Here is a 13,624-nt window from a genome sequence, read left to right as displayed (position 1 = left end):
ATGAGTCTCTTGTAGACAGCTTATCAATGGGTCTTATTTTTTTAACCTAATCTGATACTTTGTGTCTTTTGATTGGAGCATTTAGCCCATTTACATTCAGAGTACTTATTGAAAGATATGAATTTATTGCTATTGTATTACTTGTAAAGTCACTGTTTCTGTAATTTTTTTCCTTTCTGGTCTTTGTTCCTTTTGGGCTCCCTTTTTTCTCAAAGGATCTGCTTTAATATGTCCTGCAGGGCTGGTTTAGTGTTCATAAATTCCTTTAATTTTGTTTGCCCTGGAAACTCTTTATCTCTCCTTCTATACTGAATGACAGCCTTACTGGATAAAGTATTCTTGGCCGCATATTTTCTCCATTTAGCACATTGAATATGTCATGTCAGTCCTGTCTGCCCTGCCATGTCTCTGTAGACATGTTTGCTGCCAGCCTTAGTTCCTGCCTTTGGAGGTTAAGGACCTCTTTTCCTGAGCTGCTTTCAGAATTTTCTCTTTATCTCTGAAATTTGTGAACTTCGCTATTATATGTTAGGGTGTTGACCTATTTTTATTGATTTTAAGGGCGGGGGGCTTCTCTGTGCCTTGTGGACTTGAAAGCCTGCTTCCTTCATGAGATTAGGGAAGTTCTTAGCTCTAATTTGTTCAAATACACCTTCTACCCTTCTGTCTCTCTCTTCCTCTTCTGAGACCCCTATTATTCAAATATTTTGCTTTATGGTATTGTTGATTTCTTCAAGTCTCCCTCTTTGATCCAATAGTGTTTTTTCTCTCTTTTTTCAGCTTCCTTATTTTCCATCATTTTGTCATCTATTCACTGACTTTCTCTTCTGCCTCATTTATCCCAGCAGTTAGAGCCTCCATTTTTTATTGTATTTCAGTATTCTCTGTAAAAAAAAAATATATATATATATATTATATATTATAAATATATATTATAAATATATAATAAATAAATATAACTATATATTATAACTATATATATTTTATATATATTATATATATAAAATATATATATATTTTAAAGAAAATGGAAGCCTGCTTTTATTGATGCACACATCAATGGACCTGCGATTGGAAGGGGCAATGATGTTAACATGATACTCGTAGTTAACGCAACAGAAACATGAGGGCAGGAGATGGCTTTGCAGGGACACGATGCCTTCATAAGTTAGGGAAACGGACTGCTAGCTGGCTGCCCTCTCATTTCATGTTCTTCACAAACTCCTCTTCCTTTTTGATGGAGGCCTTCAGCTCCAGGATGGCTTCTGCTATCATCTTCTCTTCAAAATGGGAGATCTTGCCAATGCCTGGATTCTTCTCGATGTCCTTTTTCCCCAGCAGTAATGGTGTGGAGAAATAGGCACAGTCTGCTTCCTGGGATTTAACAAAGGAACATTCGACATCTCCTTCTTTCCCATCCATTGCATCCACAAGGGAGAAGACAAACCGGGCTCCAGCATATGCCATGGACAGGGTGGCAGAGCCTGCTCCAGCTTTGGCCTTCACCACCTCCGTGCCGGCCTCCTGGATCCACCCAGTGACGGCTGTCAGCGGGTCCAGGGGAAGGTCCACCTTGGGAGTGCACTGAGAGATCAGGGGGATGATGGTCTTCCCGGCATGACCGCCAATGACAGGAACATTGACTCGCGCGGGATCCAAACCCTTTAGTTCTGCAATGAAAGTGTTGGCCCTGACGATGTCCAGGGTCGTGACCCCGAAGATTTTATTGGGGTCGTAAGCTCCGTGTTTCTTGAAAACCTCCGTTGCAATTGGGATGGTGGATTTGACCGGATTTGAAATGACGCAGATCATGGCCTCGGGGCAATGCTGGGCGCAGGCCGCAGTCCGGGTGGCCACAATTGACGCAGTGGTGTTGAACAGGTCATCCCGTGTCATGCCGGGTTTTTTAGGGACCCCGGCAGGAATCACCACCGCATCGCAGCCTTTGAGGCAATCCGGCAGCTGCTCAGGTCCGAGGTGGCCTTTCACGGTTGCTCTGGTCTCGGCGTGGCTCGGATCTGCGGCCACTCCGGTGTATGAGCAATACCGTAGAGGGTCAGGCGGCTCCCTAAGGGGCTGTTCTTGAGAGGCCGCGCAAGGGGCCGCCCCATTCCTCCGGAAGCCCCAAGCACAGCTCCTTTAGCATTGCTCTGGGCGGGGCGGGCGAGGGCGGAGAGCACGGTTGGTTGTCTGGAGCAGAGCTATACAGAGCAATGGGCATAGGCCGTTTGGCATCTCTGCCCTTATGGTGGGTTTCGACTTTGATGGCACGCCCAGACTCTATCAGACTGACCCCTCGGGGACATACCATGCCTGGAAGGCCAATGCCATAGGTCGGGGTGCCAAGTCAGTGCGTGAATTTCTGGAGAAGAATTATACTGATGAAGCCATTGAGACTGAGGACCTGACCATTAAGCCGGTTATCAAGGCCCTCCTGGAAGTGGTTCAGTCTGGTGGCAAAAATATTGAACTGGCTGTTATGAAGCGAGATCAACCCCTCAAGATTTTAAATCCTGAAGAAATTGAAAAATATGTTGCTGAAATTGAAAAAGAAAAAGAAGAAAATGAAAAGAAGAAACAAAAGAAAGCATCATGATGATGGAATCTTGTAGTGATTTTTAAATTCAGATCATGGAGGATTCTCAAAAATGATATGTAGGCATTTCCATTCCATTTATTGTCCGTGTGTCCTGCAATAAATTTGTTTGTTGACCTTTTCCAAAAAAAAAAATTAATTTTGGCTTGATAAGATTTTAGTTCTTTTACTTATATGGTAAGGGATTCTCTACTGTCGTCTATGCTTTTTTCAATCCCAGCTAGTATCTTTATAGTCATGTTTTGAATTCTAGTTCTGATATCTTACTTATATCTATATTGGTTAAATACCTGGCAGTGAGTATTGCCTCTTGCTCTTTCTTTTGGGGTGAGTTTCTCTATCTTGTCATTCTGTCTAGAAAAGAATAGATGAAAGAGAGAGAGAAGACCAATTAGATCAAGTTGATTGTACCAGTTTGGCCACTTATGTACTTACTGATTTTCTGCCTGCAGGATTTGTCAATTATAAATAGAGATATGTTAGAATCTCCAACTGAAACAGTGAATTTATCCTTTACTCCTACAGTTATTTCAGGTTCTGCCTCATAAACTTGACCCCTTGTTCTTAGTTGCATTTTTATGGAACTTTGGATTTTTATACCTTCTTTTTCCTTATGTAATCCCCTCTTCAGCTCTGAAAATTTTCTCTTTGACTAGTGTTACCATGGTAAATCTTTCACCATCTCCTACTTTTAGTCTACCTGTGACTTTATACTTAAAGTGCATTTTTGGTAGATAACATTCTTGTTTATTTACCCACTCTGAAAATCTCTTTTAAAAATGGTATTTAGGGGCAGCCTGAGTGGCTCAGCGGTTTAGCATCTGCCTTCAGCCCAGGGCGTGATCCTGGAGACCCAGGATCGAGTCCCACGTCTGGCTCCCTGCATGGAGCCTGCTTCTTCCTCTGCCTGTGTCTCTGCCTCTCTCTCTCTCTCTCTCTCTCTCTCTCTCTGTGTCTCTCATGAATAAATAAATAAAATCTTTTTAAAAAATGGTATTTAGACTATTGCTTTTAAAAGTAATTACTGAACCCTTCCCACTGCACTTTCAGCTGCCCTGAAACACCTTTGGTGTTTGTGAATCCTCTGAAGCACCTCCTTTGCTAGAGACCAGCACCGCCATGCCCTAGCAGCAGTTCCATAGGCCTATCTGCTAGCTTCACATGGTACAGGCTGCCTCGGGGTTGTTAGTGGTCACTTAGTAGTGAGGAAGGTGCTGTGGTCACTGCCTGCCCTCCCACAGCACCCTAGGGTGGGTACACAGATAAATATGGCAAAGTGGTGGTAGCCGGCACCAAACTTGACTAGATGGGATGAGCAGGCGGGTCAGTTGCTGGAGCCCCATGACGTGGATGCCAGGCTTTCTCCTTGGCAACTTGACCTGGTGACCTTGGCCTGGCACCCAAGAGTTCAGACCACAGACCCTGAAGGTCACTGAGGTCTGCCCAAAGAGCAGGAAGCAATGGATGGACAGAACGTGGAGGGCATTGCTGAAGTTTTCTGATGTTTCACTTGTATGGAGAAATTCTGGGATGCATGCCTATGTTCTCATTGCTCTAAGCTTTGTTGTTTCAGCTGTATCAGACACATTCTGACAGAGCAGAGGGCTCAATGTCCTCATTGCCAGGCTGCACTCCAGATAGGAGAACTAGCAAACTGTCGTTGGGCAGAAGAAGTAATACAGCAGCTTGATACTCTTCAACTCTGCAGTCTCACCCAACATAAAGAAAATGAAAAGGACAAATGTGAAAATCATCATTAAAAATTTAGTGTATTTTGCTGGACTTGTAAGAAATGTGTTTGTCATCCACATGCATTTGGGGAGGAAAGCATGGTGGACTTAACCTTTAAACCTTTTGCAGAAATTTATGAATAGCATTTTACTAAAGTAAATGAAGAGGTAAGCAAAATACTTCATTGCCATCTCATGGAACTGATCAGCTTAGTTCAAGAAGTAGAACAAAATGTAGAAGCTGTTCAAAAGCCAAAAGATGAGTGTGTTTGGGAAATTAAGAATGCAGTGTAGATGATGATTGCATGGTTAAACACACAGCTGAAGAATAAGCTCCTAACACTAATGGGTCAGAAGACATCTTTAACACAAGAAACAGAGCTCTTAGAATCCTTACTTCAGGAGGTAGAGCACCAGCTGAGGTCTTGAGTAAAAGTGAGTTGATATCTAAAAACTCAGAGATCCTCATGATGTTTCTGCAAGATTATTGAAAACCCATGACATCCTTTGTTACCACTTTTGTTCCACCAGACTTTGGCAGGTGCTGGCTCATATCTCAGGTCATTTGAAATAAAATCTTTGTAGATGGATTAATCTGCTTGGACTGACATAACAGAATACCAAAGACTGAATGGTTTCCACTATAGAAGTTTATTCCCTCACAGTTCTGGAGGCAAGAAGTCCAAGATCAAAGGTCTAGGAAATTTGATTTCTGATGAGGCCTCTTGTTGGATTGCAGACAGCCACCTTCTCCCTGCATCCTCCCAAGACCTTTTCTTTCAAGCACAGAGTTCAGTGTCTGGTGTCTTTTCCTCTTCTAATGGCATGAGCTTTATTGAGTTAGGCTCCATCCCATCCCTACCATCTCAGTTTATTACTGCCCTCAAGGTCCTATCTCCAAACACATTGGCGTTAGGGCCTCAATATATGAATTTTGGGAGATACAATTCAGTCCATAACATTTGTATTTTGTTCTTTTTAAATATCCTTATTTGGGGCAGCCACAGTGGCCTAGCAGTTTAGTGCTGCCTTCAGCCGAGGGCCTGATCCTGCAGTCCCGGGATCAAGTCCCATGTCGGGCTCCCTGCATGGAGCCTGCTTCTCCCTCTGCTTGTGTCTCTGCCTCTCTCTCTCTGTATGTCTTTAATGAATAAATAAATAAATAATCTTAAATAAAAATAAAAATATATCCTTATTTGATTCCTAAGATGAGAGATTAAACCACTGTGTCAGATAAAAATATACTGGTATGACAGATTTTAGTCCAACTTATAATTTAAAGATGGCTTATGGAATATTGCCAAGTCTTTCTCGTATGTTGAGAGCTGTGGTACTTTTAGGAAATAGCCTTTGTTTTAAAAAATATTTATGTGTTTAACTGCCCTTTCTTTTTTCTTTAATATGTGATGCCCTCTGATGGCCACAGGGCATTGATGGTACTAAACAGTGTAGTGCAAGCCAGGGTTCTTCAACCTTGACACTGTTGATCAGGATAATTCTTTGTGGCAAGGAGGGAGCATTGTTGTTTATTGTAGGATGTTTCGCAGTATTCCAGTAGCACCTTTCCCTTTACAGTTGTGACAAAAGTATTTCCAGACATTTGCCAAATGCTCCCTGGGAGCAAAACTGCCCATGCTTTAGAATCACTGGTGTAACTGGACCACTCACAGTTCTATAAACAGAAGAGAAAATTCTCTTGACAATCAGAACTCAGATAGTTCTCATTGACCAATAAGTCTTCATTTCTCTAAATAAACAAACCCGGTATAATATTCCTATTTTAATAAAGCACTGAAAATTATTAAAAAGACTTGATATTTGTTATCTTTAGATAAATTTGGGTGAACTAAGACTGTTCATCAATATCCTAAGGCTGCCTCTTTGATAATATGGTCAGTCATTTCAGTTTTAAAGAATACTTTTTCTGAACCTCCATCACCAGGGAAAGAAATATAAGTTTTGACATAAATACCAGATATTTATGTCAAAATGTTATAAACATTTTTCATTTGAAACTCTGGTGCATGGATCAGAACCAGCTGGAGTGTTTGTCCAAAATACAAGTTCCCAGGCCTCTTCCCTGATCATCTTTGGTGGGGGCGTCCAGAAGATGAATCTTGGGCATCCTGAGTAATCTGAACTAAAGTTTGGGGACTGTAAATAGAGATAAACTCCTATGCTGGTACTGCTTGCTCATTAGGCAGGTACCTCTACATTAGACTTCTTATCAGTCTTTCTTACATCCAGTGATTGTTTTGCTTTCTAACTACCCAAGTGACTCAGAACCCCAACAGTCCCTTCCTTTTCATTACCTCTTTTGTTGGGTATAAATGTAAGGGACTGAAATTGGGAAGGCAAGAGAGCAAGGGAGGAAGGCAGGAGGAACATCAATAAAGAGGAAACTACCAAAAAATTAACAAAAAAGTATGACAATTAAGGACCTTTCCATGGATAAAGTTCACCTTAAGACCCTCTCTCTCTCTCCCCAGTAATGCTTATTACTGCCTTCCAGAAATTTTGGCTTGTAACTTAACTGTAATTTTTAAAGAAACTCAGGTTATAGATGGCAGAGAGATCCAATTAAGAAAAGCCAACATTTATTGACATTAAGTTACAGATCAAATTTTAGTTGTGTGAAAGCAGTGGTGAATGTGCCTAAGCTTTGTGGATCATGAGACTGGATTGCCTTAAGTTACATTTTGAAGAATAAAAAGTCACTGAACAACAAAAACAGCAAAGTAATTATTGATATAATTAGATTGATATCTACCTTCTATGCTACAGTTTTCTATTAGTTGCCCTTGTTTTTCATTTATATTTTATCTTCCATTCTTTTTCTGTCTTTTCTGTTTTGAATTCAACATTTTATAGGATTCAATTTTTACTTTTCTATCAGTAAATCAACTATACTTAGAAATTTTTATGGGTACTTTGTAACAGAGTATTCCCAATCTCTCACTCTCATGACTTATATTTCTGTAATTCATTTTTCTTACCTATAAGCTATAATCACCAAATACAATGTTGCCATTATTTTGATCAAACTATTATTTCTTACATCAATTAAGAATAAGAAAAATAAAAGATTTTTTTACCTTCCTTTATTCCTTCTCTTTTACTCTTTTTTCTTTATGTATGTATGAGTTTCTAATCTATATCAGCCTTAATTGAAGCATTTCTTGCAGAGCAGATCTATTCGTGAAAAATTTTTTGAAAGTTTGTTTGAGAAAGCTTTTATTTCTCCTTCTCTTTTGAATAATAATTTTAATGGATATACATTCAAGGTGGATATTTGTTTTTCTTTCAATATTTTAAATATTTCACTCCATTCTCTTCTTACTTCCCTGATTTCTGAAGAGAAGTCCCATGTAATTCTCACCAATGCTCTTCTACAGATAAAATTATTATTTGTTACTTCTTTCAAGATTTTCTCTTCCCTTTCTATTTTCTGGTTTGAATATGTTAATTGTACATGCATTTTTGAAATATTTACCCTCCTTGGTATTCTCTGAAGTTTCTAGTTATAAGGTTTTGTATCTGTCATTAATTTTGGGAAATGCTGCTTCAAATATTTTTCTGTTCCTTTCTTTTTTTTCTCCTTTTGGTATTCCCGTGACATGCATGTTAAGTATTTTTTAATTGTCCCACCCTTCTTGGATATTCTGTTATAACTTTTTAATTATTTTTTGTTCTTTGATTCCAGTTTTGGAATTTTCTATTGATGTTTCCTCAAGCTCACTAATTATTTCTTTGGCTGTATACAGATGATCCCATCAAAGGAATTCATTTATTCCATACTTATTTTGATTTCTGGCATTTTAAATATATTTTTTTAGAGTTTCTATCTCTCTACTTACATTACCCATCTGTTCTTTTACGTTGTCTACTTTCCCCTAGCACATCAACCATGGTTGCTTTAGACCTCTGGTCTCATAATCCCAACATCTCTGCCATCTGTCTGACCTGCACCTTGTTCTATCTCTTCAAATTATACTTTTTGTCTTTTAGTATAGTTTGTAATCCTACAGAAATGGTCCATTTATATACATCAAGGGATGACATTTCCTGCTTGCTAGATTATACAGAGGTCTGGTCCTTGCAAGTTAATGTCAGACATTCCTCTCCTAAAGTTACATAAAAACAAAATATGGAGTTACAAAGGTTACAATAATACTAGCTTTTATACTAATATTTTTAAAAATTTATTAGTTTCTTATCATGTAGAAAATAAATAGTAGAGTTATAATTGTAACTTTAGCTTTTAAAAATGCTTATGAATTTATCTTTATTGAGATCTTTACTTCCTCATGTAGCTTTAAATTAGAATATCCTGTCCTTTCAAGTCACTCTGCCAGAGACTTTTTTACTGTTATTTACAGGGGAGCTCTAGTAATAATGAATTCCCTTAGTTTTTGTTTCTTTGGGAATTACTTAATTTCTTCCTTATGTTTGAAGAACAGTTTTGCCGAATATACCATTCTTGGTTGACAGGTGTTTTGTTTTTTCTCTTATTTTTCTATTAGCACTTTAAGTATGTCAGCCAATTTGCCTGCTGATTTCCAAATTTTCTCATAAGAAAGCTGCTGATAATCTTACTTAAGATCCCTTGTATGTGACAAGGTTTTGTTTTGGTGGTTTTTTGTTTTGTTTTGTTTTTTGCTTTTTAGGTATTCTTTATTCATGAAAGACACAGAGAGAAGCAGAGGCACAGGCAGAGAGAGAAGCAGGCTCCCTATGGGGATCCAGATGTGGGACTTGATCCCAGGTCTCTGGGATCATGACCTAAGCCAAATGCTCAACCACTGAGCCACCCAGGCTTTCCTGTTTGTGACAAGTTACTTCTATCGCTGCTTTCTAAATTCTCTCTAAATTTAAAAGCCTAGAGATGCCTGGGTGGCTCAGTGGTTGAGCATCTGCCTTTGGCTTGGCATGATCCTGGAATCCCAGGATTGAGTCCCACATCAGGCTTTCTTCATGGAGCCTGTTTCTCCCTCTGCCTATGTCTCTGCCTCTCTCTGTGTGTGTCTTTCATGAATAAATAAATAAATAATCTTTAATTTAAAAAATATTTTAAAAATAAAATAATAAATTTAAAAGCCTTTGGCTAAAGGCTTTTAAAGTTTGATTATACTATGTAACAGTGTGAGTCTGAGTTCATCTTAAAGTTTGTGGGCTTCCAGATGCTTATATTCATGTTACTCATTGAATTTGGGAAGTTTTCAGTAATTATTTCTTCATATATTCTCTCTTCTGAAACGCAAAAGGGTGTTCTTCAAGATTAAAAAAAAAAAGATACTAACAACATGAAAACACATTAAAGCATAAAATCACTGTAAAAATTAAAATATATTCAAATTCATGATACTCTAATATTTTAATGTTAGCATGTAAATTACTTTAAACCCTGGTATAATAATTAAGGGACTAAGTTTTAAAATTAACTAGGTACAAAAATGTGTTAATGGGTACACCATACAAAATGATGGAAATTGTGGCATTAGTTACACAAAATGTGGGAGGAGGAGTAATTAAAGTGTAGAATATTTGTATAAGCTCAAAGTTGGGTTGTCATCAGCTTAAGATAGACTGTTACATCTATAAAATATTTTATGTGAGCCTCGTGATAGCCACAAATAAAAAGCCTATATTAGGCACACCAAAGAGAAAGAGAAAGTAATCAAAGCATAGAAGTGATTTGATTTTTAAAAAATCAATTCACAAAGGAGAACAGAAAGAGGAAAAACAGAACAAAGAAACCATCAGAGGGACTCCTAGGTGGCTCAGGGAATGAGCATCTTCCTTCTGCTCAGGTCAGGATCCCAGGTCCTGGGATAGTGTCTCTCATGGTGCTCCTTACAGGGAGCCTGCTTCTCCCTCTGCCTATGTCTCTTCCTCTCTCTGTGGGTCTCTCATGAATAAATAAATAAAATCTTTTAAAAAACCCACCAGAAAACGAGAAAAACAAAGGCAATAGTAAATCGTTACAAATCCATAATTACTTTAAACATAAATTAATTTAATTTTTATTAAAAAACAACATCAAATGATATACTGCCTACAGTGATTTACTATACTTTTAAGGACACACTTAGGCTGAACATGGAGGAATAGGAAAGATTTTCCATGCAAATGGTAACCAAAAGGCAATAGTGTGGCTATACTTATATCAAAGAAAATATACACTTTAAGTAAAAAATTGTCAACAAAGACAGGAAGGGCACTATATAATGATAAAAGACTCAATTCATCAAGACGATATAAAAATTAGAATAGACATGCACCTGAATTCCAAACATCTAAATATATAAAGGAAATATTAACAAAATTGAAGGAGAGAAATAGAGAGCGATACAGTAGTAGGAAGGAAGCACAGAAAATTTTTTTTAGTGATGGTGAGTGGAACTTAATTAGTGGGTGAGAACTCTCAGTTTTATGCAAACTAAACTGTTTGAATTTTACAATATTTTATTTATCTAATTTACTTTATTTTTTTAAATTTGTTTTTAAAGATTTTATTTATTTATTCATAAGAAACACAGAGAGAGAGAGGCAGAGACACAGGCAGAGGGAGAAGCAGGCTCCATGCAGGGAGCCTGATGTGGGACTCGATCCTGGGTCTCCAGGATCACACCCTGGGCTGAAGGCAGCGCTAAACTGCTGAACCACCTGGGCTGCCCTACCTAATTTACTTTAAAATGAAAATTAATACTCAACTTTAAATGTAAAAGCAGAATAACATGTAAACACCATAGGTGTAAACGTCTAGAATTGCAAGTTTATCATAAAGTTTTATTTTATTATTCATTTTAAATATTTTTTACATCTATTTTATTTTGGAAAATGTGTTCACTTAAAAATGAAATACAAATAGCTGATCACTAAAGTAACATTTTAAAAAGGGCATTAGGATAAGAAATTAAAGTTTCCAGGAGTGCCTGGGTGGCTCAGTGGTTGACCATCTCCCTTCAGCTGAGGGCGTGATCCCAGGTCCTGGGATTGAGTCCCACATCAGGCTCCCTGTAGGGAGCCTGCTTCTTCTTCTGTCTATGTCTCTGCCTCTCTGTCTGTGCCTCTTATGAATAAATAAATAAATAAAATCTTAAAAAAATAAAGTGTCCAAGTCAATTGGTAGCAATATTATTACAATATTTTCTATAGAAATTAAAGTTTAGAAGTAGAAAATCCAGAAGTGGTGATAGCAAATGCTCACAAAATAACTAAATGAGATATTTTTGAAAAATTCTAAATTCATCCAATGTTGTACTCTCTTCTGTGAATACAATGGCCATAATTTATTGAATCCTGTGTTTAAAAATGATTGGGGAAGGGTAAAATAGTTATCAAAAATGGTCCATATATGGAGGTCATAAGTATACTATCATGTAGGTAGTGATTTTTTTCATTAACTATTATGTTAAAATTTTCACTACTTTTTCTAACCTATTTCTCATACAGTATTTAGAAACTTAGAAAAATAGTGATTTTATTCTTTTGAACATATACATAAGATACAAAAACTAACATAATTTATAGTAATTATATGGCTTTTTTGTTTGTTTGTTTCAGATATGTAATAATTTGGGTAACTGTCATTGCTTTCCTGGCTATAGGCCTCCATATTGTGAATTCCAGATTGGTTCACCAGGGGGAAGTATTGATGATGGAAATGTTAAGAAATCTGGTGAGTAGAAATGACACTTTTAAAGTACATGCAGTTTGTTTTTTTTTTTTTTTTTGTACATGCAGTTTTATGAGATACTTAAAGGACTATAATGCTCAGTCAAATCTTTCATGATCACCTGAGTAATTAAGAGAGTTACCTTGATCTGGAGAAAAGGGAGCCCTCTTACACTGTTGGTGGGAATGTGAACTGGTGCAGCCACTCTGGAAAACTGTGTGGAAAAAAAAAAAAAAACTGTGTGGAGGTTCCTCAAAGAGTTAAAAATAGACCTGCCCTACTACCCAGCAATTGCACTGCTGGGGATTTACCCCAAAGATACAGATGCAGTGAAACGCCGGGACACCTGCATCCCGATGTTTATAGCAGCAATGTCCACAATAGCCAAACTATGGAAGGAGCCTCATTGTCCATCGAAATATGAATGGATAAAGAAGATGTGGTTTATGTATACAATGGAATATTACTTAGCCATTAGAAATGACAAATACCCACCATTTGCTTCGACGTGGATGGAACTGGAGGGTATTATGCTGAGTGAATCAGAGAAGGACAAACATTATATGGTCTCATTCATTTGGGGAATATAAAAAATAGTGAAAGGTAATAAAGGGGAAAGGAGAAAAAATAAGTGGGAAATATCAGAAAGAGAGACAGAACATGAAAGACTCCTAACTCTAGGAAACGAACTAAGGGTGGTGGAAGGGGAGGGGGTCGGGGGGTGGGGGTGACTGGGTGACGGGCACTGAGGTGGGCACTTGACCGGATGAGCACTGGGTGTTATTCTGTATGTTGGCAAATTGAACACCAATAAAAAATAAATTTATTTAAAAAAAAGAGAGAGTTACCTTGAATAGTGGCTTTAATTAAATTAGTATTACACAATATTTGTAATGAGATTTTCTCAGATACTTAGTTTTCATCAACTTAGTTTAATACATCAGAAACAGTCCTCAGGTTTTAATTAATGTCAAAGCAAGAAATAAGATGATGAACTTAATGAATAAATAACAGATGTGCTCTGACTGTTATACCAATAAACTATCCCTCTTGTCTCTCTTCTTGTGCCTCCATATTCCCTAATACACAACAATATTGAAATTAGTCCAGTTAATAACCCCACAATGACCTCTAAGTGCCCAAAGGGAAAAAAAGTCACATGTTTCTGACTTTAACTCAAAAGTTCCAAATGAGTAAGCTTAGTGAGGAAGACATATCGAAAGCCAAGACAGGCCAAAAGCTAGGCTGCTTGCACTAGTTAGCCAAGATGAGAATGCAAAGTTTTTGAAGAAAATTAAAAGTGCTAATCCAGAAATATACAAATAATAAGAAAGCAAAATAGCCTTACTGCTGAAATGGAGAAAGTTTTAGTAGTCTGGATAGATCAAACCAGCTAGAACATTCCTTTAAGCCAGGCAATGCCCAATCCAGAACAAGGCCCTAATTTTCTTCAATTCTTCAAATGCCAAGAGGTTTGAGGAAGCTGAAGAAGAAAAGTTTAAAGCTAGCAGATGTTGGTTCATGATGTTGAATAACAGAAGTTATCACCATAACATAAAAGTGCAAAGGAAAGCAGCAAGTGATGATGTAGATACTGTAGCAAGTTAGCCAGAAGATTTA

The 13,624-nt window shown here is 37.7% G+C and overlaps 2 protein-coding genes and 1 long non-coding RNA gene across 22 annotated transcripts in view; 1 reads left to right on the top strand and 2 right to left on the bottom strand.

The window, feature by feature from the left end:
* LOC140604883 (disintegrin and metalloproteinase domain-containing protein 18-like) overlaps nt 1–13,624 on the top strand; it is a 183,340-nt gene that overhangs the window by 130,968 nt on the left and 38,748 nt on the right. For 9 of the 18 annotated variants that reach the window (XM_072776560.1, XM_072776563.1, XM_072776565.1 and 6 more), the window contains one exon: nt 11,893–12,007. The exons of 2 other annotated variants lie outside the window; for them this stretch is intronic. In XM_072776560.1, coding sequence (XP_072632661.1) covers nt 11,893–12,007 — 115 coding nt within the window. Of the gene's footprint in view, nt 1–4,169; nt 4,425–11,892; nt 12,008–13,624 lie in introns of those variants that run through there. 7 more of the 18 variants (XR_012007699.1, XR_012007702.1, XR_012007698.1 and 4 more) reach the window with 3 other exon arrangements.
* LOC140604889 (uncharacterized) overlaps nt 1–13,624 on the bottom strand; it is a 122,825-nt gene that overhangs the window by 81,948 nt on the left and 27,253 nt on the right. For all 3 annotated transcript variants that reach the window (XR_012007709.1, XR_012007710.1, XR_012007708.1), the window contains exons 2-3: nt 12,147–12,218; nt 2,887–2,950 (exon numbers count right to left, since the gene is read on the bottom strand). This is a non-coding gene — a long non-coding RNA (uncharacterized lncRNA). The remainder of the gene's footprint in view (nt 1–2,886; nt 2,951–12,146; nt 12,219–13,624) is intronic.
* LOC140604887 (malate dehydrogenase, mitochondrial-like) lies at nt 1,101–2,791 on the bottom strand. The gene has a single exon (XM_072776582.1). The coding sequence runs from the start codon at nt 1,894–1,896 to the stop codon at nt 1,201–1,203; it is 696 nt and encodes a 231-aa protein (XP_072632683.1). The 5' UTR covers nt 1,897–2,791; the 3' UTR covers nt 1,101–1,200.

The sequence above is a fragment of the Canis lupus genome, chromosome 15, assembly GCF_048164855.1.
Source record: "Canis lupus baileyi chromosome 15, mCanLup2.hap1, whole genome shotgun sequence".
NCBI classification, from domain to species: Eukaryota; Metazoa; Chordata; class Mammalia; order Carnivora; family Canidae; genus Canis; species Canis lupus.
The sequence above is the reverse complement of the archived record's forward strand: the minus strand, read 5'-3'. Positions and strand labels throughout refer to the sequence as shown.